The sequence below is a fragment of the Hypomesus nipponensis genome, chromosome 23, assembly GCF_054491055.1.
Source record: "Hypomesus nipponensis isolate SF chromosome 23, ASM5449105v1, whole genome shotgun sequence".
NCBI classification, from domain to species: domain Eukaryota; kingdom Metazoa; phylum Chordata; class Actinopteri; order Osmeriformes; family Osmeridae; genus Hypomesus; species Hypomesus nipponensis.
In genome coordinates, this window is record NC_140383.1 from 594,908 (window position 1) to 622,354 (window position 27,447).

Here is a 27,447-nt window from a genome sequence, read left to right on the forward strand (position 1 = left end):
AAAGGTTTATAATCATAGTTAATAATCATAGTTTAGTCTTACCTTCCACGGTCAGCCTGGCTGAACAGGTGTAGTCCCCGACCTGCACGCTGTACGTGCCCTCGTCCTCCAGCGCCACCTGCTGGATGACCAGCTTGCGGCAGCAGCCCTCACTGCAGATCTCGAAGCGCTCGGAGGGCAGAATGACGTTGCGTCCTTTGTACCAACGGATGCTGCAGCGCGGGTTGGACACTGTGCAGTCTAGAACCACGCGCTGCTTCTCAAGCGCCGTCCGGTCCTGGAGCGCGTTCACGATGCTCACCGGCAGCTCTGCACACACCAGCAGGGACTTAGCAAGGAGAAGCATGTCTTTAAAGATTTTTGGGTGTCATTTTTCATGTTTTTTTAGACCGATTTTAGGTGAAGTGAAACAGGAAAGGCAAGGAGAGAGAGAAAACATGCAGCAAAGGGCCCAGGCCGGATTTGAACCCTGGGCAATGCAGTAAGGCCTCAGTGACTTCCGGTGAAATGCTCTACCACTGAGCTGCACCCATCCCATGTTAATGTACATGAAGTATACAGTATATAATGCTATTTCTGATATTACCAGAATTGTTATTGATAAACTATGCAGTATCAATAAAAGATCAAGGTTATGGGAAAAGCAATACAACAGTGACAATAAGATGACGCTACATAAATGTTTTACCTTCTACTTCCAGGTAGGCTATTGATTCTATGTGTTTGGCGACAAACTTGATCTCTCCAGAATCCTCTCCTCTCACATTACACATCAGGAGGAAATGCTTGGTCCCTGAATAGACACATGAAATGAGTTATTACCTAAACTTCTGAGCCTGCGAAGAAGAACGCTTTTAGATGTGTGGTTTGTGATCATGTGTTGTGTGTATTTCATCTGATAGACGTATTCAATCATGTCATAATTCATATTCCTCTGTATCAAGTGAAATGTTGATTTTTTTAGAAAACCAAAAATATTATGGTCAGTAAGATCACAATTTCACAGATGACCTTCCTGGCGTATTTTGATGGTGCTGGTGGGAGTTATCTTCTCCCCGTCCTTGAACCACTCCCCCGGCACGTCTTCCAGGGAGATCTCACACACAAACACGGCATTCTGGTCCTCCTGCATCTCCAGGTCCTCCAAGCCCTGCAGCACCTGCAGCTCGCGCTCTGGCCACAGCATTCAGAGAACGAGAGCTTTGTTTACAATAACCAACACGCAAACATGGGTTAGTGGTTTGCATGGCTAAATAGCCTAAGAGTACTGTGAAACTAAACAGCTCCTATAGTTTGTTTTATATTGTGTCTGTGTGTGTGTGTGTGTGTGTGTGTGTGTGTGTGTGTGTGTGTGTACATACATTATTCTGTTAGATATTTCTGTTTTTGTGATGATTTGGTGTGTAGTCAGTAGGATGAGTGTTGCTGTATTTTATGATAATTCATGATTAATAAAAAATGCTTTAAAATGTCAATTGAAATAGTTCAAAAAGCTCAAATGAACAGCCTATGGGATCGCTCAGGTCAAGAAGTGTTCTTCTATTCTACCGATAGATGGCAGTCTTAAGCCATAGAGGTGGCACAAACAACAGGCTTCCAATTTAGTTAGCTGAAATAATCTGTAGGCGGGAAGGGTAGAAATGCTGACCTCAACACAGCAGTCCCAACTTTTCCTAACGTAAACGCAGAAACAAAAAAAACAAAACAAACGTAGGCCTACCTTTATTTTAAACAGTGGTTTAGGCCTGCATGGAATGTATGTTTTAAATAATAAACTGAGGAAACGTTGTGGAACTGCGCCGGCAGCACTGCACTCCCGATGTTTTGTATGTCAGTGCTCGAGCAGTTGTTATGGAGAAGATGCGCTGGCTGACCCAGGCATCTGCTCGAGGATCGCTTTCCGGCGCCGCCGGCGCTGCATAAGTCGAACACACCTATTAGCAACACATCGGAATGCAAGGCCGCGTTTAATGCCCTGGAACTTCAGGTAAGACATGGGTTTATATTCATAAACCTCCCACTGTGCAGATAATGTTATCTATTTGGCACTTGGAAGAGCAAATCGTTAATGTTTTGTATTAGTAGCGCTGTCGCCGTGGTTAGATTTGTTTGTGATTGTAGCCTGTCCCCAGCATCTGGGGTCAGATGGCTGAGCGTTTAGGGAATCGCGGGCTAGTAATCACAAGGTTGCCGGTACGACTCCCAAAAAGACGTTGTGTCCTTGGGCAAGGCACTTCACCCTACTTGCATCAGGGGAATGCCCCTGTACTTACTTTAAGTCGCTCGGGTTAAAATGATTAAATGTAACGCTAATGTAGCCAATGGCAAACCAAGCCATTTCATTTGTACAGAGTCTGGGATCGTTCCATTGACAAGCGTTAACTTGTCAATGGTTAACTGTTGAAGTTTAAAACTATTGGATCTGCCATAACCAATCGCTAGCGTTCAACTTAGCCAACTCCTTCACCACTACATTTAGTCACTTATGGAGCTAGCTGGAAAATCAAACTTTTCCAGAATCCCGTGGGAGAGCCACAACATCATGGCCACCAACAAACTCAGCAAAGATTGTTCTTGCTCCGGTTTTAACTTTTGGATATTCGCCAGCGTTGCCACAACGGACCGAATGGCTTCTCGCATCTTTCTCCGCCACCATTACTGAACTACAACTCAAACCACCGCACGACATTAACGTCATCGTTCTCAGCCACCGCCAAATTTGTTCGCTGATTGGACCGGTTAAAAGTTTGCCGGAGACATCTGACTAATATACCGAAAGCCAAGACGGAGTACAGAAGTGAAATTGAGCAGAAGTACGTAGGAGGGCTGAGCCAGGCTAAGGCTAGGTGGGACCAACACAAGGATTGGTATCTGAGGCCCAAGCCACACCCTGCCGCTGCCCATGGTTGTAGCTACTAATGAAATTCAGTTGTAACACAATGACCTGAGTTTGTTGTTGTCGTGCCGCCATACAAGTTATGTTTTGATTGTTAACCTTGTTTACTGGTTGTAGGATACGTGTTGAAAGAGAGAGATCTCTGTCTGCTACACACCTAGCTTCCAAAACTAAACAATGATACCACACTGTAGTTTAGTTGGCAGAAAGCCCCAACTGGAAACATCTTCCTGTGTGCCTAAAATTAATTGCTGCTGAAAGTAGCCTAAAAGTTTTCACACTGCTTTACCATATTACTGTCACATTAAATAGTTTAAATAATGTATCGTTTGTAACATGAACAAAGTAGACTATTTACACAAAATAGTCTTGACCGGATAGAAACGATACAAGGGACATCATCAGAGTGAAGATAAATCCCCTTTCCAGATTCCTGTGTGTTAAATGAGAAACCACTGCTGGATAAGGACAGAGGTCTTTAGTACCGTAGATCTCCACGGTGCAGGAAGTGCTGGCTTCTCCAGCATGGCACACGTACAGGCCAGAGTCTTCTACGGTACTCTTCAGGATCTGGAGGAAGCGCTTCCTGCCCATGCCGTAGATCCTGTAGTCCTGGCATGAATTCATCTCAGACCCATTCTGAAGAGAAAACAGTATCCACTTTTATTTCTACTTACTATAACATAAATTTTAACCATTAATTTGACTTGTGTTTGTCTATAGTTACAACAGTTCTCATTGGACTATAGTCATTAGATTAACAAGGCCTTAGCTTGATGAATTGTATTTGAAAATGCTTATGAAAGGAATTGAGTTCTCACTTTCATCCATTTTACTTCTACGTTGTGTCGTGACAATTCGCATTCGATAGACACCACAGCTCCCTCAGGGCGTCTAATATCCTCCAGGGTTTTCAGAATTGTCACTGGTGGTTCTGTAGTTACATAAAGACAAGTAAAGACAATAGACATCGGTTTAGTTACATACATTCATATTGGTGCCATACAATTTGGCAATTTGTAGAATTTGTCTAGTAGTTGCCATCTATTCTGATTGATGCTTACATCTGCATTCATCACATTTGATTTTTGATAACAGACTAATGAAAGATACATTAAAAGACCCAATAGTCACATATAGGCCTACTGTCCATTTGACACTACCATGTACTAAATACCTAACATTTCCACAAATGTTTTAAAGTTTACCTTTCTGTGTTTTCCATTTGGAGTTCAACCTAATGCCTAGGAAGTATGAGCTGTATGCACTCAGCAACACAATGCCAAATACTGTGAGGTCTGGCATAGTGTGATGACAGATTACATTTTCATCCTGATAGTTGTTCAATGTAAGAGCTCTGATTCAGGCCTTCATCAGGGTGGTGCAGATCCCCTCAGAAGGTTCTGCTAGGCACTGCTTACAACACCCAGAGGAGCTGTCATGGTGTGGTTGCGTACGACTGTTCTGAATTTGTAACGTGAGTCGCAGTGAAAGCAGCAGTAGAGCCTGTCACTCCATTCCAGTGCCCTGCACTACTGTCTGATGGCCAGAACACACAGGCCTTTCTAGAGAAGTCTTCATGCTATGCTATGGTAATAGATTGCAATACAGTATTTTTGAAACATTTGCCTGAATGAATGCATGTCTACTCCATAGGCCATTTCTGTACAACACTGTATTTAGATTGATGCAGCAAAAAAAGGTTTAGGGTTAACCCTAACCCTAAAGTACTTCAGACGAATGAAATTATAATTTTAGATTAAGTAATTTAGGTGGAAAATTCACATTTATTGATGTTTATAGCTGTACAGAAATCTCTGTCTTGAAGTAGTATTGACCTTTCACCAGAGCCTTGTGTCTTGGGACAATAAAAAATGGCATCCTGAATGATGCATCCTGAATGATGGCGTTACAGTTGCTTACCTTTAACAACAAGCCTTGAAGAAGTTTTCAAATTGTCCACACAGAACATAAAGGAGCCTGTGTCATCCAGGGACAGGCTGGAGATAGTGAGGCTGTGAACATGTCCTGTAGCACTCATACGCCAGTGGTTATTGGGCTGGAGCTGGACCCCGTTCTTATGCCAGGTGCCCACTACATTGGTGTGGGACAGCTCCACCTCGAAGGACGCAGTCTCACGCTCCGTGGTCTGGATGTCAGTTAATCCCTTCCGGATAGAAATCTTTCTAGCTGTAGGAACAAGGTAACGGATTTGTTTTAGAATTATGAGATGAGAAAATTGTTTTTAGATCTGTCACAGTTGTTTCTTTGGCTCTTTATTAATGAGTGTTTGGGAAGATATTGAATGGCTTCCTGAACATTTGACCTTCCATTGTTAAAACAGGTACTGGATATCATTATGCAATGACAATTCAGATTATATTTGTTGCACTTGATCATTTATTAATCATTACTTCATACAGGCTTTTCACTAGTGCATTGTTTATCCAAATCTCTTCTCTCTTGGTATAACAAATACAATCATGGATGGAATTAACATGGGGAGTTTTTAGTTGAGTTGTGATTAAAATTTCACTATAAAGAACCAACAAATTGTTGCTTCAAATTGGCTTCATGTGGTAAATTGCCACTTCATAGCTTGAGCAAAGTTTCCAGACAATGTTACAAAGTGTTCCTTCTTCACAGGAACGCTCAATGACAGTTGTAGGGTGTATCCCCAGCTCCTGTTACTGTATAGGCTAGCATAGGGTGTGCATGGCAGAGAAATATTTTACAACAGCCAGACAGTTGGCTGTGTGGGAGGAGCAAGTATTTTTGTCATTTGAATACAGTGCTTTACACCAAAGCCCACCTTGAATCTGCCAACATTTTTTACTTATTCCAATACAGACCAGCATTCCCCAGGGAGAAAGAGCCGTTTATTTTGGAGACCTGATGACAACAACCTCGGTTTTGAAGGCCAGTGCGTAAATTTAGATGCAATGAGAGGAGATCCAAATTCATAGGAGGTGCCAACAGCAGCCAGAATCCAGACTTTTCCTTTCCTCACACAATCCTACTGAAAGGACAGCCTTTAACTCACCCACAGCCCCACCATCTTACCCACAAAACACGTACAAAGAAAACAACATGCTTGGCTACATCTTAATCATTACAACTTTTAGGGGCTAAACTGCCCCTGTGATCCCTACAGTAGCTAGTCCCCAGGACAGCATAGTCAGCGCTGAAGAAGAGGTCTGTCATGTAATCCTAGCCGCTGTATGATGTACATCTTCCCATCCAGGGAAAAGGAGGCTTAAACAGTTACTCAATGAGGACTTCCTTCTATCCTCCAATCTGATTCCCCTTTGACATACTTAATGGAATTATCAAAGCTTCACTCATTCAATGTCAACATTGAAATCGACTCTCTGGGACCCAGTGGGTTGCCGTGGGTCACCTGTTAACTGCCGTCATGGCCTTCCCAAGTGCCCCCCGGACCCCTAGACCCCCGTTTCTTAAATTACTCTGATGCAGTTAATTGAGTTTGCCTTCAAAAGCAACAGCGGTAACGACGGTCCGAATGTGCAAACAGCGCCGGCGGCAACGGTGGTAAACAAACAACAGCAGCACATAGCGACAACACGTGTCGACTCACGTTCCACAGAGAGCAGGGCCTGCGTGCGGTCATGGAGGGTCTCACAGCTGTAGGTGCCGCGGTCAGAGAGGGCCAGCCTGTGGATGGTGAGGCTGCGTTTCCGTCCCTTCTGCTTCAGGGTGAACTTGGGCCCTGGGTGGATGACCACTCCTTGTCTCATCCACTGCACCTCCCCGGAACCCAGGCTCACCTCCACTTCCAGCGTCACCTCGCTGAACTCCTCAGCCACAACGGGAGCCATGTTTTTGGTGAACAGCGTCTGTTCCTCTGAGCACACACAGACATAAAACAAGATCACGACGGGGACTTAATCAGCATGGTATTTACTCTTTAATTGACAGGTGTCAATCACCCATAACATTCTGTGGTCATATTTTTTTACAAAGACATCAGAGAGGGCCAATTATTTGACATGTATCAAGGTGTACGTTGGTATAAAACGTCTTGGTAAGGCTTGTTCCTATTCAGAGAGGTCATGCCGAGCCCTCCCACTGGTCTGGCCCTCTGTGTTGAGACAGAAGCTGCTGTGCCACTTGCCTCTGTCAGTTACCAGAGGAATTCTAACAGGAGAAGCTGCTAAGCGCTGGCCGTCAAAGGCGCCTCTTCAACAATTTGAGCCGTCTGAAGGGGTCATTATTTATCACAAATATGTTGATGTTGCAATAAAAAGCTGCTCACCCTTTGAGAAAACTAATTGCTTCAGTTGTATTGCGATACTGATTTGGATAGAGGGTTTAGAGTTTTAAAATCAGGGTAAATAAAATCCTAAATTATGTTAGAAATTAGCTATTTTTTTTACTACACAGCTCCTATTGAAATGCACATCTGGGCAACCAAACAGAGCCTGTGAATCCTTCTACCAGACAAATACAAGGTTAATTTATGGTTGTCTCACCTTGAACTCTGAGGTTTGCTTCAGACAACAAGCCCTCTGCACTGGCTGTCACCGTGGAGCTGTCTGAGACACAGCATGTGTGGATGCACAGCATGTGACATAGTCCGTTACTGGAAACCACAAACCGCTCGCTGGGAGTCAACAGCTTGCCATCGAGGCGCCAGACTAGTTCTGTGTCCTCTGGCGAAACAACACACTTAAAGGTGGCGTCTTCCCCTTCCTGGACTGTTATGTTGTGCAGCTCCGCAATAAACTCTACTATGCGTGGAGCTGGAAGCACAGGGAGATGTTAAAGTGAAACACAGTGAAACACAAAAAGAAAACAACTATTTACAACTCTGATTTCAGGAAACAATCCACCATTGTTAAGGATTCCAATAACTAGTTTAACGCGTTATGCTTACTTTCCACAGTGACCGTGGCAACAGTCCTGTCATCCGTGGATTCACAGGAATACTCTCCAGCATCCTCCGCTGTTAGCTTGTGAATGGTGATGCTCCGTTCTCGGCCCTGCGCCCTGATGGTGTGACGGCGGCTAGGGGTGATGTCTTGGCTGTTCTTGAGCCACTGTACATCTCCCTTTGGCTTGTTCACCTCACATCGTAACGTGAGACTGCTGTCTTTTAGGGCTGAAATGTTCTCCAGTGGTTTGGTAAATGTCAATTTCATCTCTGCAAAATAATACAAAATAATGATCAGTTTATAACTAAAATAAATGTAAGCCTATATTTTGAATTGTGCATTACTCTTGTAATTTTGTAAATATGGCTCTTCACTGTATCAAGATTCAAATTTAAGACCGAGTTGGTCATTTTGATCCAAAACATATTTATAAGGACCCAATGCAACTACATCTACCCATCACAACAATTTGACATAACTACAAGATTACCTTTCACTTGAACAGTGAAATACATCTCATCTGTGGTGACATCACAGACATACTCTCCACTATCAGACAACTTCAACGGGTTGACGATGAGAGTGTGAGTGTGGCCTTCACTGGAGATGTGGATATTATCTTCATTCAACAATCGACCATCTTTCAGCCATCGAACATTTGCCTTATCTCGGTTCACCATGGCACAAAGAGTCACGCTCTCATTCTCGTAGGCGGAGAGCATCATCGCTTGTTTATTCATGAATTTCACCGGAGGTTCTAGTCGTGAACATAATTATCAGATTATTTCCATTGGCATCTGATGACATGTACAAATGTGCAAATAATGTGGCTGCATACGTATGATATGTGTCATAGATATTCCCCAAATATTTAAAAAGTTTTACCTTGGACTACCAGCAGGGTTCTCATTTTGTCCTCCCCTGCATCACATGTGTATTCTCCAGAGTCCGAAGGCTGAAGTCTTGACAGAACGAGTTTCCTTGTTGTCTCGTGACTGTCAATGTTTGTACGAGAGTCAGAACTCAGCAACTTTCCATTCCATAACCACTGGACGGTGGCATTCGGGCGAGATACTTCACACTCCAGAATGAGGTCGTCTCCTGCAACTAGAATGTGTTTCTCTGGATGACCAGAGTTCCCTATGATGGAGACAGGTGGTTCTGAGGAGAAAATGACACAGACACATTGTGTCACTCGAGTAAGAAGTCTGACAAGGTGTTGCTTCAGGTCTTGGAAAGACAGTTCAGCTAGCATGGGGTACCTTGCACAGTAATACAGAACACCATCTTGTCGTCCATGGCATCACAGCAGTATTCTCCAGAGTCTCTGAGCTCCGCGTTCAGAACGACCAATGAACGAAAAGCCCCTTGCTCCTCGCAAGAGTAGTGCTCATTGCCATCAATTAAATGGTTGTCTTTGTACCAGCTGACAACACCATTAGCCCTTGAGAGCTCACATACTAAAATGATGTCATCTGATACCAAGAACTGCTTTTGTGTGGTTGCATCACTTTTCCCCACGATTTTCACTGGGGGTTCTATAAATAAAAAACAACCCAGAGGTGAAATGGGGTTGGCAGCTGAACCACCATGAATATGTGACTTCTAATAATATTTACCTTTCATCTTGACTTGGAAGTCCATTACATCGTCCTTGGCATCACAGACATACTGTCCGGCATCCTCCAGGGTTAGTGAATGAATAGTTAATTGGCGTATTACGCCATCCTCAACAATGGTCAGATTGCTCGACTCTTCCATTTCTTCTCCATTTTTCTTCCAGCTGACCTCAGCGTTCGGTCTGGACACCTCACAGTCCAGCACCAAACTCTCTCCAAAACACTTCTCCACCCCACTGGCCATTTTTCTGGGACGCACAAACCTGACCGGGGGCTCTGCATGAAAAGAAACTTACGAAATTATACATTGAAAACTCGCACTGTCCAATGTCAAATGTACGTTTCCCTTATAGATTAGTATTTAATGTACATTTGCATGCATACTAAAATTAAATTTACAGCCTACTAAAGCGTCATGATCTTGTATGTTTTCACGATAAAGATTACTGTGAGATAGTGGACAGTCAATGTAGCTTTTGTATTTTGGTCTTTTGATGGCAGTGGAAAGTGTATTAAACGCTCAGTGATCTACTTCAAGAACAGTACCTGCAATGTTCACAAAGAATGTCACTGAGTCATCTGCTGTGTCACAGACATATTCAGCTGAGTCCTTGACAGTTGTCTCTGGTATGATGAGTCTTCTGTAGACGCCGTCCACCTCCAAGATAAGGTTGTTGTTCTCCTCCACCTCCAGCCCATCCCGGTACCAGCGCACCACCGCATTGGGCCTTGATATCTCACAGCTCAGGACCATCCTCTCAGATGCCTGCTGGCAGAGCTCCATCTGGGACTGGCTTGGGGACACAATCCTAACTGGTGGCTCTGGAATGAGACACCAAAGTATGATAACATGACAGGTTGGTCATTAAGGGAACATGTAAATTGTTCTGAAAGGTGTATGTGATCAAGTATTTTTAACCTCTTTCACTTTCCTACCTGTTAAACTGAGGTGGAAGAATATTGAGTCATCGGCTGTATGGCAGACATATTCGCCTGAGTCTTCCACACCACTACAAAGGATCTTTAGTCTTCGGTAAGGGCCCTCAACTTTCAGCTTGATGTTCTCGCTTTCTTGCAACTTCTGTCCATCCTTAAACCAGTTCACGACACCATTTGGCCGTGAAAGCTCACAGCTCAGGATAATTTCTTCTGGGACGTGCCGATCAAGATGGACGTCTTCTTTAGGATGAACAATCATCACTGGAGGCTCTGGACGTTAGGAAAACAGAGATTAAAACACCATGGCAAACACGTGTTTAAACATATATTTCTCCAACCAAGACAGACAACATCCAAACGCCTGTTCTGTATTTTCAGGAAATTCAATCTGAATCATTTTCACGCGAGTTGCGTGAATCATTACCTCGTATGTTAACCTTGAACATTAAAGCAGTGTCACCCGCACGGCAGGTGTATGTTCCTGTGTCTGCAAGGTGGGCACACTTAAGGATCAGGCTCCTTCTGGCTCCATCTGCTTCTATGCCAACATTGTCACCAGGCTGAATTTCAACCCCATCTTTGTACCACTGGACTATGGCATCAACTTTGGATACTTCACAGGACAAAGTAAGACGGTCTTGTTCCACAACACTTTTGAAGAGGTCTTCGTCTGGCATATCAGCAAATGTCACTGGAGGTGCTGGAATTAGAAAATACAAATGACTTCAATGATGTAATGATCAGATCCTTCCTGTTTTATGTGAATATACTGTAGTTATGCCAGGTTTGCCCAGATTAGCCATGCGTGGATGTCTGGATAGCTCTGGAGGAGACTGTATCCACTGTAGACACAAAAAGAAGTGGTTAACGAGAGCCGAGCGTGGGTGTAGTGTGGTTAGGCCTGGGGAGGAAACGAAGGGGCCCACATGCTTTCACTTCTACAAAGGACTGCTTGAACAATTAGACATGGGTAACAAGCGTTAAGGAAAGAGACCAGAACAGGGAAAGGTAAATAAAGGTGACCATGGATTCATGGACCTACATGATTACTACCGCTTATATTAGGGTCATGTGGGGCAAGTTCACATGAGAAAAACCAAATGGGCATGTACTCTACATGATGCAACATGAGGTTATTAGTTGCATGTCCAACTTGATGTCTTGGGAAAATGTTTCTTGTCACCTTTCACATCCACATAGAAATCCCTGATTTCATCAGCTGTTTTACAACTGTATGCCCCAGATTGAGAACATGTGGCTGATTGGATAATCAGGGTCCTCACTGTGCCCTCTGACTGGAGGTCTACTCCCCTCTGAGGGAGGAGCTTGGTCCCATCCTTGTACCAGTGGACCTGGGCAGTGGGGTCTGAGAGCTCACACTGCAGTACAAGAGGACCTCCTGCTGGGACGGACTTGGTCCTCTCAGCTTCTGGAGCAGCTGAGAACCTCACAGGTGGAGCTACAGGTGTTTTGAATTCATTTTAGAACATTTTTAAGGGTGGTACTATTCTTATACATGCCAATGTTACAAGAATTAACTGACATGATTTGTCAAGTTTTTCAGTATTTATCAATAGACTTCTGTACATACAAGTAAATATCCAGGCAAAACAGAAGGCATGATGTTGAATCTATTCTAGAGCTATAATTTTTTTTGTGACACCTAAAGAACAGTTTGGCTAGTCACAGGTTAGGTACTTAAATGCCATTAGTGAAACTGCTTTGAACACAGCTGTCTCATTCGTATTTTAAGAACTAGAGAAGGCTAAATATGTACTGGCTCTGTTGAAAAATTTGAGTGTAGAGATTCAATTTAAATTCAACTTGATGCTTGTTGTGTGACTGAAACTAACCATTAAAACCAAAACAGAGCCCACATAAAATCATGATATACCCCCAACAATGCATTAATAAATATAAAGCGACATCTTGCTCATTAAAACAAGCATTAATCAAAATATTAGTGACTTGACAAAACTCAAAATACTCAGATCACCTGCAACATCCACCTTGAATTCTATGCGGTCGTCTACAGCCTCACAGCAGTACAGTCCTGCGTGTCTGAACTCCGCCGATTCAATCCTCACTGCCCTCAACGGGCCTTCCGACCGGATGTCAAGTTCCCTCTCTGGAAGGAGTTTTACCCCGTCTTTCTGCCAGCACACCTGTTCAGCAGGGTCTGATACCTCACATTGAAGTATAATTGGGCAGCCCGCTTCAACAAACTTGTTCCGTGCAATTTCTGGAAGTGCTGAAAATCTCAATGGAGGAGCTGAGGGGTTTTCAAAGAATTTACAGAATAGTTTCAGTGTGCAGTCAAGTTCTATTATTAAATTTTCCATTTGAGCATTGAACATTGGAGTAAATGGCTTAGTTACTTTTCAAACCATGCCAGTTTTTCAAATTAATCTGTTAGCATCACAACGCAACATAGCAAGTACTATAAGAGTCAGATGTTTTAAAGAACTGTTAGGATGAAGAAGGGGGGATAAGATTAAGAGACAAGTGTATCCTACATCCCACATGGGACATTTATCCAAGAACTACGACATGGTTGGGTGGTAGTGTTTAGGAAAATCACCTTGAACCTGGAATGACATAACATCACTGGCAACACTACAGAAATACAGCCCCAAGTCAGTTTCTGCATGATAAACAAGCCTTCTCACATTGGCTTGGTTTCTTACATCAAGGCCAGTTTTAGAAGACACGTCAACCTCATTTTGACACCAGGAAATCTGGGCAGAATAATCTGGCAACTCACATTGCAAGACAATGGAAGAGTCAACTCCAGTGGACTTGTATATCTCCACTGATGGATCAGGCAAGATCTGTGGAAATGGGCCTAAAATGTAGGACGACGCAAGGAGAGAAAATAGTAAGGCATCGAAGAAAAATGGGTATACACTATTAAAACCACAGACTGTGGCTTTAACCTACTAAGAAGTCAAGTTTTAAACAGGTGTTAGTTAACTCATTTTCAAATCATGACTGACAACTAACAACTAAACCAAGAATCCAGAGACACAAAGATTGAAATCCAAATGGGTACAGTACACCAGAGAGGAGTTTATGTTTGGGTAGTAAAATTCAGAGTATAAGTACGGTATATGCAAATCACCTTTGATGTCCACTTTGAAAGTGACGGTATCATCGGCGGTCAAACACTCATATATTCCACTGTGAGAGATTTCAGCAGACTGGACAACCAGTGTCCTTGTAAGACCGTCTGACCGGAGGTCTACTCCCTTCTGAGGGAGGAGCTTGGTCCCATCCTTGTACCAGTGGACCTGGGCAGTGGGGTCTGAGAGCTCACACTGCAGTACAAGAGGACCTCCTGCTGGGACGGACTTGGTCCTCTCAGCTTCTGGAGCAGCTGAGAACCTCACAGGTGGAGCTATGGATGTCATTGACCGCAAACGGGTATTTTTACAAAGTTAATTGTTTCTATATCAATATTATTCCATTTAAAGAAATTTGATTTCACAAGACAAAGCTTAAATGACAAACATTTACAGACAGGATAGCAGATGTGACACAGTCACAAAGCATGAGTAGAAGAGCAGGAAGTGCAATGTGAAGTAGTGGGTTACCAAGAAGAGCTGTCAGATGGTTTGAGGAGGAAATGTGATATACAGAGCCATAGGAATGAACCTATATTATGTGGAATAGATGTTGACATATTTACATGCAGGTGAATGGGTTAGCATATAAGGTGTTCACCTTGCTTCAAACGTAAAGGTGTACATAAATCAAGTGTCTTCCTGGTCCTCCAAATCTTCAGTTTTACGGTTTGTACACCAAAGAAGAAAAAAATCTCATTTTGGGTATGAGATCTAAGATTTTTTTTAAGAACGATTCAGCTTTGACTGAGCTGTTTTCACAGTTTAACTTCTTGGAATCTAAAGAAATCTATTATCAAGAAATATCACCGGTAAAATAGCCATCCCATCAACATGAACTTGATACCTTGTGTATTGGGTTACTGCAAACAAGGGCAGTGGAAACATGTACTGCATGTCTTCTGTTAGGAGTCAGCCAGGACAACAAGACACCATCAGCCGTTAGTTGCCACTGCAGGACGGTTAATGTATCGAAATAGCGTCTGTAGATGGTGTGCGCATCACCTTTTACTCCCACTGTAAATTGGACGGCGTCATCCAGTGTCTCACAACGGTACATTCCGGAATGGGACAGCTCAGCTGAGTGGATGCTCAGGGTTCTAATGGTTCCATCCGACAAGATGTCGACTCCGCTCTGAAGCAGGAGCGGGGCCCCGTCCTTAAACCAGGACACTTCAGCAGTGGGGTCTGAGAGCTCACACTGAAGACACAGATGATTGCCAGCTTGGACGCTCTTTTCCTTGTCAGCTTCAGACATTGCTGTAAACTTCAAAGGTGGAGCTACAGGGTTTAACATGAAGAACATTCTGATTATTGAAAAACTGAATGGAATCACCTGAAATTAAACAGAAAATGTGTCTGCCGTTACTTTGGCAATGTTGCCCATGATGTGGTTTTACTGCAGGAGAAGTAGCTATTAGTTTATAGGTAAACCCACTGTTGATACCAAAGGCATGCATTTCAACAAGTCATATCAAACCTGTAGATTTGACAACCACATGGATTCTGATAACCTTTTTCCGAACATTATAGTCAGTGACCATTACTAAGATGTTTGAAATTGACAAGATCGGTCAAAATAACATTGTCACCTTTTACATCCACATGAAAATGCATGGTGTCATCTGTTGTCTTGCAGCTGTACACCCCTGCATGTGACATCATGGCCATATGGACAACCAATGTCCTGATGGCACCTTCTGATCGTATATCCTGCCCGGGTTGTTCATGCAGCTCTAGGCCTTCCCTGTACCAGGCCACTTGAGCATGAGGGTCGGATATCTCACAGTGTAGCGCTATCGGACTGCCAGCTTCAATGGTCTGGTTCCTCTCAGCTTCACAAGGTGTTGTGATTCTTACGGGCGGAGCTGGAGGTGCTTAAGATGATATCAAGAGAGAATTACGACACTGTTAAGAAATATTGGATGAAACATTAATTAGGGCTCCAAGATTAGTCATGCCAACTCCTCTAAGCTATGTTACTATTTTGTCTGTTTATACTGTAATAACAACAGTTATGACATAGTACATATGATAAGTACTCAGATGGGGAGATTAGATTAGTTGTGTGTAAATCTATCTGCTAAAGGTATAAGACTTTTATCTGGCATATCAACAATTCAATTGTTATGAACCACGCAAGCTCAAAATATCAATAATAATCATTTTTAGTTTGAGTTTAGTGTAAGCTATATTGGTACATGTGGATATTGTCAAATGTCAAAGTTTGCTTATTGCAATCTCTTGATTTACACAATGTCAACATTGTGCCCATCCATTTTCCTGTTTTTAAAAGCTAATTATTTAAATCACCTTCAACATCCACCATATATGCAATGACATCATCATCCAAGCGACAATCACATGCTGTCAGTTGACAGAGTACTTCTGACTGGATATTTCCATTCCTTTTGACATCATATGGTTCATCTGATTGGACAGTTCCCGCCATACATTTGCAAGGCTCTTCTGATTGTACAGCTGCTGCCCGTATGGAGCAAAATACCTCCTCTGTTTGGATAGTCCCTTTCTCGGTGGAGTTCTGGAGCTCGCTTGATGGAGGGGATGTTGGTATGGAGTGAGAAAGCTCATTTGATTGGACAGTTGATATCTCCATAGAGCAATAATTTCTCTCTGATTGGACTGTTGCTGTCTGCATGGAGGAACAGGGCTCCTCTGATTGGACAGATGCTGTCTGCATCGAGGAACAGGGCTCCTCTGATTGGACATATGCTGTCTGCATGGAGTTATATAGTTCCTCTGATTGGACGAATGCTGTCTGCATTGATTTGTAAAGCTCTTCCGATTGGATGGTAGATGTCTGCACAGACTTAAATGGCTCTTCTGATTGAGACACAGTAGAATGTGTGGACGGGTAGAATCCCCTTGATTGGACAGTTGATGCCTGCATCCTGTGCTCATCTGATTGGTGTGGGGAATGTAATGCATGTCGTTCACGAGGTTTGATGTCTTCCTGGTTGAAGGTCTCAGAGGGATCTTGCAAGGGACAGCCATCTTCAAACCATGTGCTCTTCTCAGAGTCCTGGCCAGCTGAGAGACACACTGGTGCAGCTATAAGCATTGTGGTGTACAAGGAGAAAGTTTTTCAATGGTTGTTCTTTCCCCCCAATTAAAAGCTCTTTAATAAAAGGTACTGTACATCATTTTGTGTTAGGTATGGAGGAGTTATGTGAAAACCCATTGCAAAGACAAACACTTAAGATGGGCGACCAACACTGGTCTAAATATCAAATCTGTAGTATGAGTACTGTGCTTGTTTTCATTTGTGAGAAGAGTTCATTGTCATTGCAATTGTGAAAGATGTGGGACAGCATAGATAATGGAAGGGTCTGATGATGAACAAGACAAAAGATGGGCTTCAAGAATAGAAAGCTGCTTGTTACAAGCAGACTGGTGTTCTGATTGTCTCAGTTAAGAATAAAGACTCATTACATCACAAACACAACATGGAGATTAGTGCGAAGGAAGTCAGCCGCTAACAAACAAATCAAATGTTTCATTAAAAGGCAAAAAATAGCAGGAAATGAGATGAAGTCAGCAATGATAACAATCACTGAAAAGCGTTTTTTTTTTTTACAACTGTTTATCTGCCTTAAAGAAGTGACGGATGATAAAACACACCACCGTTGTTAGTGGCGCGTATGTTCTTGGTTATGGAGATGGAGTATGCTAATGTTTAAATAGTTTTGTATCACCTTTGATATCCATAGTGCATTGGGCAGACCCATCAGATATCTCACAACTGTCATCTCCAGAGTGAGACAGCTCTGCTGTTTGGACAAAGCCACAGAGAAAACAATGAGCTGGGTGACACAGCCTCTACCATGTTACTAAATGCTTCTGCCTGATTCTGAAGTGAGTGGATACAGGAGTACGTGGAACACCACCTTTGATGTTCACATTTAACTGGCAGGTCTCACCAGCCATTTGGCAGTCAAACCTCCCCCCACAGGGTAAGCCATAAGGATGGAGCGTAGTCCGTGTGCTGCTGTCTGATTGCTCTTTCTCAAGTCCATTTTGGGGGTAGATCTGTGTTCCATCTTTGTACCAGCAGGCCTTGACAATCGGATCAGAGATCTCAAATTGTCGTACAATTGAGCAGCCTGCTTCTATGGACTTGGTCTTCTCAGCTTCGGGACCAACCACACAAGTCTTAGGTGGAGCTACAGGTGACCGTTGGGAGGATAATGTAGTGTGAATTATTCTGAGTGCTTAAAATGACTTACAAGGGGCAGTATACCAAATAAAGCATCTAGCATTAGCTGTGTAAAGACAGAACATGTAAGAACACTCCAGCAGCTTCAAGAAGAGAATTAGTAGCAACCGAAACTAATAACAAACATTTGACAGAAATCACCTTGGTTTTGTACAATTAACGTGGCGACATCATCCGCAGTCGCACAATAATATGCCCCAGAGTTGGAAGGGTGTGCGGGTTCGATAACCAGGGCCCTCTTGATGCCTCCCAAATCGAAGCCAGGTTCAGTTTCAGAGTGGTTCTGTGCTTCGTCCTTTTGCAGTGACCCCTGGGGTACAGGATCTGAGATCTCACAGGGTAGTTCAATGGGGCAGATTCCTTCAAGCGACTGGCTCTTCACAACCTCAGGTTCTGGTGACAGTGTCACTGCTGGAGCTAAAGATTATGATCCGTATTACAATTGTGGAATAGTTATGGGGGAAGGAGGGTGCTCACTACAGTTTACCCAAACTAACTAATCTGTGATTTCTCAGACCATTGTCAAAGAGGTAAACCCATACATTCAAACAGTACATACTGTACAGCGACAGATAGATAGCTTTCACACTTTTAGTGAGGAAAGTTAAAGGCATTTCAAAGCAAGTTCACAAAAACTCAAGTTTGAGACAGACAGCACTAGTAGCCACACATGTTAAATGTGTCAAATCTCTGGAAAAGCACTAGTGGTAGTTTTGTTTGAATTCTGTACCAAAAAGCCACAAATCACCTTTGATTTCCACCGTGAACTGGACGGTATCATCAGAAGTCTCACAGCTATACAGGCCTGAGTGAAAGAGCTCTGATGATTTGACAATGAGTCTCTTCACAGCGCCGTCAGACTGAATGTCCAGTCCAGTTTGTGGAGGGATGTTTTCCCCATTCTTGTACCAGACGACCGGGGCAGTGGGGTCTGTAACCTGGCATTGTAGCTCAAAGCAGTCGCCTGCATCTACAGACTTAGTCCTCTCAGCTTCAAACATAGCTGAGAACTTCACTGGTATGGCTAGCAATAAGGATGCAAAACAGACTCAAAGTTGAAAAAATATGTTTTTAAATTATAACTTTAAAAACAAATATATACAATTCCTAGCTTCGATTACTATCATTTGAATAGATGTTTTGGAATGCCAACAAACTGTAGCTACACACCACAAAATTGCAAACCCATACAGCAAAGAATTTTAAGCACTTCAAAGACTCACAAAACTGAACACAAAGACAGCAGGGATTATTAGTCACTCTTAACAGACGGACAGAAGGAGGGTTAAATCTCACATTACATACAACAAAAGCAGAAAGGGTAAAATCACCTTGGATCTCCACACGGAACTCCACAGAATCATCTTCTGAGATACAACTGTACGTTCCAGAGTGCGACGGCTCTGCTGATTGGAGAACAAAGGTCCTCACATTGTCTTCTGATTGGATGTCTATTCCAGAGTTTGAAAAGAGCTGTGTTCCATCCTTGTACCAGCCGACTTGAACTGCAGGGTCAGAGAGCGTGCACTGCAGCACGACAGGACAGCCTGCCTCTACAGACTTGACCTTCTCAGCTTCTGGAAGTGCTGAGAATCCCACAGGTGGAGCTACAGATATGTTTAAGTGTGTTTTAAGGTCAGTTTGGCTACATTATGGGTATACTAAAGCAGTTCAACCATATCAGTGTAAAAAGACCAATCAAGATTAAAGTTCAAACATTAAACAAGTTCTGTATCATAAGAGGAGGAAATAAAAAGCCAATTTGTTATTGAGCAACAAGATAAAAAGCAACAGACACACACTCAAGGTTGGATGTTAGTAGCTTTTCTAAGAGGGAGTATGTTAATTTCATATAGCCAAAAAAAAAAACTTTCAGTCACCTTTAACATCCACATTGAACTGGATGGCATCACCCTTTGTCTTGCAGCTGTATGACCCAGCATGGAATAATTCTGCAGACTGGACAACCAGTGTCCTTGTAAGACCGTCTGACCGGAGGTCTACTCCCTTCTGAGGGAGGAGCTTGGTCCCATCCTTGTACCAGTGGACCTGGGCAGTGGGGTCTGAGAGCTCACACTGCAGTACAAGAGGACCTCCTGCTGGGACGGACTTGGTCCTCTCAGCTTCTGGAGCAGCTGAGAACCTCACAGGTGGAGCTACAGGTGTTTAGATATGATGATGATTCATTACGTCTGAGTATGGATTGTTTTACGGCTCTGTTGTATGCTTATGCTCTTAAGTCAAATGTGATCAAATATATACATACTTAGACTGAAAGCAGGTCAGAGGGGTTTAAGAGGAAGAGTGTTAGTAACCTTGACAGAAACTCGATGAGTTCAACATGAACCACTTGCCACTCACCCTCAACTTCCACATTGAATCTGATGACATCGTCGATGGCATCACAGCAATACACTCCCGAGTGAGAGAACTCTGCTGATTGGATGACGATCCTCCTCATGGTGCCCTCTGATTGGATGTGAAGCCCCTCCTCTGTTTGTAACTCCACCCCATTTTTGTACCAGTGTACTGGGACAGCTGGGTCTGAGAGCTCGCAGTAGAGAACAATTGGGTTGCCGACTTCGACAAATTTATTGCGATCCATCTCTGACAGTGGTGTGAACTTCACTAAAGGAGCTGCAAATGTCATAAAAAGAGCAATTTTTTGTAACACAAACTTTTCAAACTCAAATCAAGACATCGATTTTTTGACATCTCTAATTAAAAACGAACAATTCAAGCGTACCTTGAATGTACAGGGCAGCTGAATCTCGAATCCCGTAGGCTATGAACGTGATCTCAGCCCCATTGTCTGTGTCTCGTACCACTCGGATGCGGAGAGACTGGTGCGTCCGAGAGCGTCTCGTGGAGAAGCGCTCGTCCTCCTGAACCTGAGTGCCGTTCAGGAACCAAGTCCCAATAACTGAGGCAGACAGCTCGATGGAGAAGCAGGCATCCTGCCCTTCTGGCACCAACGCATCCTGTAGAGGGGCTTGTATCCTGGCAACAGGCACTGAAATACAAAATACAGAACGCTCCTTAGTCATTTGTAGGTGTCATTTTTTATCTCCCAAAAATGGCGTGACGTTCATGTGTTCGTGTATATTCAGAAAACACCGAATTTGCCCAGATACTTGAGATTGCAGAGCCCCAAATACTTTTTCATGGCCCTCTTACCTCACACACTAAACATTTCCACAAACATTTCTCACCCAAGTGGACGGTTCTTGGGAACTCCACATTGGGGCTTCGGCCATACTTGTTGACACTGCAAATGCGGAAGCGATAGTCGGCCTCGCAGGGAACGCTGTCGCCGAGGATCTCCACTGACGTGGCGGAGTCTGTGGTCAGGCACTGCAGCCACTCCTGGGATCCGGTGCCCACCTCCTGCCTCTCCAACACGTAGCCTGAGGGAGGGTTCTTCTTGGAGTCCTGAGCAGGAACCCAGGAGAGCAGAGCAGCGTTGGCCCTCTCCGTGTTCATCTGCACCCCCACAGGACAGCTGGGGGGGCAGTGCCTAGCAGCTGGGAGCAAGAGAAATACAGGGATTATTGGGTTAACAGACACGGTTTTCTGATAGACATTAATTTAATTTTAATGTGTTGGATTACAGTTCATTTGGAGGGGGAATTGTATAGCATATTCACAATTGAATCATAATGTATTATACCACATTATATTATATATCCCTCTATTGACAGGGGACCATCTGTAAAATTCTGCCCTGAAAGATAACATGGACACATGAACAGAATGAGCCCTCACCTTTTACTCTGAGCTGAGAGGACGTCTTGGATCTGCCCACAAAGAAGGTGACCAGGCCAGAGTCCTGGGGGGTGGTGTTGACGAACACCAGGATGTGAGTTCTACCAAACGACTTCAGGATGGTCTGGTGTGTTTCTCGCAGCTCTGTACCTTCCTTGTACCAGTGGATGTCCATCTCCTCTTCCTCCACCTCGACGCAGAATGCAGCATTCTCCCCCTCCAGAACATCCACTTTTCGTGGAAGTTTGCGCATAATTGTGCCTTGAAAGAAATGCAGTTGAAGTGGACTTTGAACTCAAGCTGTGCTGTAGAATAGAGTTGAAGTCTGGCAATAACATCCATATGTTCACATCCCATATATATATGTACATACATTCATACCCTTATCCTGGTATGTTCCAGAACACCATCACACCTCACCATGGGAAATGCGAGGCCCAACCACACACCTCACCTTTAACGGCGACCTCTGCAATGCTCCTCCCTCCATCAGGCATCTCACAGAGATAAATCCCATCATCATCCACTCCGATGTCTCTGATGGTGAGTCGCCGTTTGGTTCCCCACTCCTCCATGCCGTACTTGGCCCCCGGCTGCAGACGCCTGTCCTCCAGGTACCAGGTGATGGGGACCGAGTCCTCGGGAACCTCACACTCCAGGACCGCCAGGTCGCGCTCCCACACCTCCAGATCGATGAGGGGCTGTTTGAACCGCACAGGCGGCTCTTAGGACAGGAAGTAGGAAGAATATTATCATAGTATTATTATTATTCAAGGATTTAAATGACAACTTTGTATTGGAAAGTGTTTGGTTGACAAGCTTACTGCCTTCATTTGAAAAAAGCTATTTTTTGTAGTAGCTTTGTTTATCAGATTTCAGAAATGTACCTTGAAATGTGCCAGTTATCTATTTTAATCTATTTTGACATGGTGGGCCACAAAATAAACCTGTAACCATAACTTGTTATATCTGTAGGAGTGAAGTATATTTCAATTCAGTGTGCTGTAAAACAAGTTATAATATTCCAATATATCCCAATAAATGCCTGTCCAAACTCACAGAAAGTTTTAAATCCTGTGGTTAACATTTTTATTAATAAATTATACAATTGTGTTGCCTCCTCAGATTGCATTTGGGAACCAAATGCTGTAATGTCTGCTTAAGTGAATAGTTACCTGGGGTTGTGTAAACATTGTGTGTGAATTTCTAAAAATAAATGACATCAGCACTTGATCTAGATCCTTGGTTTTAAATGATGTTAAAATCTGTGAATTGTAATATATATCATAGTAAATACCAGTGAAGAAAACAAGATGAGCAGGTTTGCTTGAGACACGTAGCCTCATTTAGTTAAGGTATGGTAAGATCATTAACACATGGAGCGTTAGATAGGAAATAAACTGTTTGTAACCGACACCATCGACCGCTACCAGACAGTTGTAAAAGAAAGAATCTCAACTGCACTTAGGAGCCTCTGTGTATTTAGCTTATCATGGTCTTATCTTGCCCTTAAAATATTTTAGAAAATTCCTTTCTGGAGGACAAAAACAGCTTTTCAAACTTTTCCCCCCCAAAAAATGTAAACTTCAAATCAAGGTGATAACTGTAACTCAACTTGTACATTGTACACTTTCCTTTCCAGACTTCTCTAATACAGGTCAGTAAAGGTCTGTCAATTTGGACTTTTACTGTGGGCTATGTGCGAAACATGATCCCATCTCGAGAGACTTCGATCACATGAGCTGCCCTGAGACCTTTCACAAGCTAAGTGACTTTACAGACATCGTTCTGCAGTGGAAGCTTAGCTTGGTCTGGGACTTAGAAATCCATCCGGTAAAGTTTCAGATGATTGAGACATGATTAACCCTTGAGTGGATCATGGATTGATTTACACTGGGAGGTGGCTGCTAATTGGCTTGTTAGCATATTGATTTAGCAGCAGCCTACTGAAAATTGTTTAAGAACATTAATAACATTTTATCTTAAGATTTCTGATATGCCACATAAGACTTAGCCTGGTCCTAACCAGACTCTCATACATTTCATTTGTACAGAGAGTCAGGGATCGCTCCATTGACAAGCGTTAACGTCCTTGAAGGTGGGTACTCTGTTAAAGTGTAAAACTATTGGATCTGCCGAGAGCCACTCTGGATCTGCCATAACCAATCGCGGGGGGGGGGGGGGGGGGCACAGCATCAACAAAACTCAGCAAAGATTGTTCTTGCTCCGGTTCTAACTTCTGGATATTTGGCAGCGTTACCACAACGGATCGAATAGCTTTGCTCGCACCTTTCTCCGCCGCCATTACTGAACTACAACTCAAACTAGGGCGCGACTTCAACGTCATTGTTCTCAGCCACTCCCTCTGTTCGCTGATTGGACCGCCAAAAATGTTTCCGGCAAAAAACAACAAATATACCGAAAGCCCAGACCTAGTACAGAAGCAAAATGAAAATTTAGCGGAAGTACGTAGGAAGGCAGAGCCAGGCTACATTAGACTCACATCTGACATGTAACTTACCTTTCACAGATAAGTGTACAGCACTGAGAGTCTTTCCTGCAGTGTTTGAAGCAGCACAAACATAAACTCCATTGTCCTTTTGCTTACAGTAGAGAACTTTCAGTGTGAAGTATCCCTCCCTGTCCTCATACAACAGATAGCGTCTTCCAGACAAGATCAGCCTGCCGTCTTTCCTCCAGATAATCTCCGGTTTGGGCTTCCCCGTCACAAAACAACGGAATTTGGCATGCTTTCCTTCTGTCACGGCAAACATTTTAACTTTGGCTGCGGTGGTTACGGTGTCCTCCCTGAGGCGAGTGGCTACCTGCCTGCCGCTCCTCTGTTTGGCCTGGTGGGCCTTCCAGTGACCGTTGGTGTAACCGTTCCTGTTCCCTTCCTCCTCGTGACTGGGGCCGGCGTCAACAAGCAGCACCGCCCCGGCCAACCCCTCGCCATACTCATTCCTGGCCTTGCACGTGTACACTCCTCCGTCTGGTGCACGAGTCTTGAAAATCTTTAACTGAAACCAACCGCCGTCCTGGTACCCCACGCTGAAGTGTGTGCTTTCGAAGATCTCGTTGAGTTTCCTTCCGTCCTTCTCCCAGACCACCTCGGGGCGAGGGTTGCCCCACAGCTTGCAGGAGAACACTGCGTCCTCGCCCCGGCCCACACGTGTGGAGAGGGGCTTGATGAGGAAGCGAGGCTTGTTCTCCTCGCGCAGCTCCATCTCCTGGGCCTCACCCTCCACCTTCAAGGTGGCCGCAGCGTATGTCTCCCCAATGCTGTTCTTGGCCTTGCAGATGTACTGGCCGCTGTCCTCCACAGTCACAGCAGAGATGATGAGGTTGTACACGTTCCCATCCTCAAAGACACGGTATCGGCCCTCAGGGTCGATCTTTTCATTGTTGCGTTCCCAGACTACCGCCGGTCTGGGATCGCCTCCGATCTGACACTTCAGCATGGCGTCCGTGCTGCTCTGCACCATCACAGGGCGTGGGTACGCCAAGAAGCGCGGAGCACCCCCAAACACATCCATCTCTGCTCGCAGGCCAGCCTCACGTCACCCCAGGAAGACAACAGGCATGCAGTCCGTCTCTCCCGCTCGACCTCACTGGCGCAGAGCTGTCCTCTTCTTCACTGTACAAGGTTCTAGAAAAACACACAAAAAGACATCGTCAGAGGAGGCTTCCTGTTCTGGTTCCATCATGGAGCTCTGACTCGTCATATTCTTCATAATTATTATGTGACGGTTGACAGTGCCACATTAGGGTCTTTAGTGTCTGGGAAAAAATGCATACATTTACACACAATTACATCAATTCTGTTCTGTTTGGATTCATTATCAACTCAAACCCCGGAGGATGTGTGTGATAGAAGGATCTCTGGGAAGGAGTGCCCAGCACCTATCTCCACAGCAGCCACAACACAGCCAGAACAGCTGGTGCTGTATTTCAATGGGAAAGTGCTTAATATAGTACAACCTAAATAAAGACCTGCAAGAGGGCATGTGTCAGGTATCACAAAGCTCACCCTGGAACCCGCGTGCTCACACAAACACATCTAACTCCCAGTCGCACAGCTAAGGGACCTCCATGTCAGAATATACAGAGCCTCCCTCACTCTGTATTGGCAGGCCTATTCAATCATTTACTGTCTAAGTTAAAAGTGGTTTTCCATGTCCTTTTCCAATAGCAGTGCTCCTCGCTCATCCCTTCCCGTCCTGATTTATCCTCACGTCATTGAACAGTGTGTTGCTCTCAATTTAATATCTTCTCATTTTATGGTTGACTTCTCATGTTTTGCTGCAGCAGCTGGAGGTGTGCTGTGAGAGATGTCTGTGATTACCAGGAACCATTTATCTATCAGAAGGTAATGTGCTCCTGGAGAGAACCCAGACTGATGCATGGGTCTTCTGGTGGAAGTGGATCTGGAGCTAGCATAAATCCACACCCTGCTAGATGTCCATAACCTCGTTCTTCCATCAGGAGGCATGTATTTTTGTGTAGCAAGCGTGTATTTTTGTGTATCAGCTCACTCCCCTGTTTCACAACCACACTAATGCAGAAGCCGTCCCGCTGACATATGTAATAATAGAGTGGCTAGACATCAACATGCCTGTAAAACTATGTTCATACTTTACTTTCCTGCAAATAACACGTTTGTATGTTCTGTGTTTCACATAAAACTAAAATAAATAAACAAAGGTTTTGGTATTTGGAGACCAATTGACAACTGTTTAGTTTATTTTTACATTAAAAAAAATGTTTCAGTCAGATAAAGCTGTAAGGACATGATATCTTCCTTACCTTAATGTGAAGGTGGTCAAGTGGTCTATGTCAGAAAAAGAGTTTAAATATTAGCCTCCCTTAGGACAGCACAGAAAAACGAGTTACAACATTAGTCGTGACCATGGCTCCATTAGTCTTCACAACACATTTAATTAAATCCTTGAGTACAAAGCGTTGAAAGTGGTTTAATTATTCCCACCGGAGGTTTAGGAGAGCAGATTAACCCCTGAGTTTACTCGTCTAGTTTAATTGGAATGACCCCTGCCCCCAGTAGGGCTGCTTTGCGTACCCCTCACATGACCTACCTCTCTTCTGCGCCCAGGAGCAACCGTCAACAGACATTCCTCTCTGGCACTCTCCCTTTGAGCCACGAAGGCAAACTCAGCAGTCCAAACTGGCTGAGTAACGTCACAAACAGATCGACTCTTTAAAAATGTCCAACCGGAATCCTGAATCTTCTCAAACGCTAGTCGAGTTTGCTATCTATCCATCTTGTCAGATGGCTACCGGTCTTATCCAAGAACCAAAGATAGCGGGATTTCTTTTCAGTCAGCTCAACTGGAGAGCAGTCTCCTGATCTGTGTGGCGGTCAGCCCTGAGACACCCTGAGTGTCATTGTTCGTGGAGGACCGTTAAATGCTTTTGCAGCTGCTGCTGTCCCCTAAAAATACCGGCTGCCTCGATGACAGCAGTGAAGATAAGTCGGGTGCTTCCATTCACTTGCTAGGATGGGCTAAAGATAGATTTAGATGGCCGCTCCGGACACTCGACTTGAGACCTTGCAATAAAAGCTAAGGAGAAGGGCAGTTTTTTGGGCACCGAAAATGCTTAAGGCCCGTTCATATGATCAGCGTGGTCCTCTGATAATTTGCCAAGGTTACGTCTACAGAAGTTGGAAAAGGATTAATAATAATCACCAGCCTAAACAGCATCAGTAGATGGATGCCAATATGGCAGGCATCCACAATAAATTGAGGTTCTCATCGGCTGGCCACTGTGTGCTTAACAGATTAAGTTCATTTCTAAGCGACTTGATCCAGGGACATGTTTAGTGGGGTGAAGCCAGGAGAGGACCCCAACTCACCTGTTACAGAGGCAAGTTCAAGGCCACACAAGTTTTTTGGGGAGCAGAATTCATATCAGGACTGAAAAGCCACATCAAAAGCATGTTTTAGCTAGAATATTA

At 44.0% G+C, this 27,447-nt stretch overlaps 1 protein-coding gene and 1 long non-coding RNA gene across 27 annotated transcripts in view; one reads left to right on the forward strand and one right to left on the reverse strand.

Moving 5' to 3' along the window:
- The window catches only part of obsl1b (obscurin like cytoskeletal adaptor 1b), a 31,221-nt gene extending 4,321 nt beyond the window's left edge, over window positions 1–26,900 (reverse strand). The window contains exons 1-34 of one of the 25 annotated variants that reach the window (XM_084688854.1): window positions 26,567–26,894; window positions 26,280–26,304; window positions 23,995–25,122; window positions 21,928–22,197; window positions 21,474–21,734; window positions 20,921–21,232; window positions 20,455–20,721; window positions 20,070–20,345; window positions 19,589–19,864; window positions 19,040–19,315; window positions 18,457–18,732; window positions 17,850–18,125; window positions 15,785–16,543; window positions 15,064–15,348; window positions 14,477–14,752; window positions 13,471–13,746; window positions 13,114–13,194; window positions 12,346–12,621; window positions 10,774–11,049; window positions 10,347–10,619; window positions 9,957–10,232; window positions 9,411–9,686; window positions 9,054–9,329; window positions 8,677–8,952; window positions 8,282–8,548; window positions 7,794–8,060; window positions 7,390–7,659; window positions 6,495–6,761; window positions 4,820–5,086; window positions 3,718–3,830; window positions 3,382–3,535; window positions 1,012–1,173; window positions 689–793; window positions 43–309 (exon numbers count right to left, since the gene is read on the reverse strand). In XM_084688854.1, coding sequence (XP_084544980.1) covers window positions 43–309; window positions 689–793; window positions 1,012–1,173; window positions 3,382–3,535; window positions 3,718–3,830; window positions 4,820–5,086; window positions 6,495–6,761; window positions 7,390–7,659; window positions 7,794–8,060; window positions 8,282–8,548; window positions 8,677–8,952; window positions 9,054–9,329; window positions 9,411–9,686; window positions 9,957–10,232; window positions 10,347–10,619; window positions 10,774–11,049; window positions 12,346–12,621; window positions 13,114–13,194; window positions 13,471–13,746; window positions 14,477–14,752; window positions 15,064–15,348; window positions 15,785–16,543; window positions 17,850–18,125; window positions 18,457–18,732; window positions 19,040–19,315; window positions 19,589–19,864; window positions 20,070–20,345; window positions 20,455–20,721; window positions 20,921–21,232; window positions 21,474–21,734; window positions 21,928–22,197; window positions 23,995–25,009 — 9,250 coding nt within the window. In that variant the 5' untranslated portion in view covers window positions 25,010–25,122; window positions 26,280–26,304; window positions 26,567–26,894. Of the gene's footprint in view, window positions 1–42; window positions 329–688; window positions 794–1,011; window positions 1,201–3,381; window positions 3,536–3,717; window positions 3,831–4,819; window positions 5,087–6,494; window positions 6,762–7,389; window positions 7,660–7,793; window positions 8,061–8,281; window positions 8,549–8,676; window positions 8,953–9,053; window positions 9,330–9,410; window positions 9,687–9,956; window positions 10,233–10,346; window positions 10,620–10,773; window positions 11,050–12,345; window positions 12,622–13,113; window positions 13,195–13,470; window positions 13,747–14,476; window positions 14,753–15,063; window positions 15,349–15,784; window positions 16,544–17,849; window positions 18,126–18,456; window positions 18,733–19,039; window positions 19,316–19,588; window positions 19,865–20,069; window positions 20,346–20,454; window positions 20,722–20,920; window positions 21,233–21,473; window positions 21,735–21,927; window positions 22,198–23,994; window positions 25,123–26,279; window positions 26,305–26,566 lie in introns of those variants that run through there. The other 24 variants (XM_084688853.1, XM_084688855.1, XM_084688859.1 and 21 more) reach the window with 24 other exon arrangements.
- Window positions 1,859–21,566, forward strand: LOC146233265 (uncharacterized). 2 transcript variants are annotated; one of them, XR_014741613.1, is made up of 4 exons: window positions 1,859–1,987; window positions 19,169–19,343; window positions 19,636–19,870; window positions 21,410–21,566. It is a non-coding gene; the product is annotated as an uncharacterized LOC146233265 (long non-coding RNA). The 2 variants fall into 2 exon arrangements; XR_014741612.1 differs by having other exon boundaries at window positions 19,636–19,858.
- Window positions 26,901–27,447: the final 547 nt, after the last annotated feature.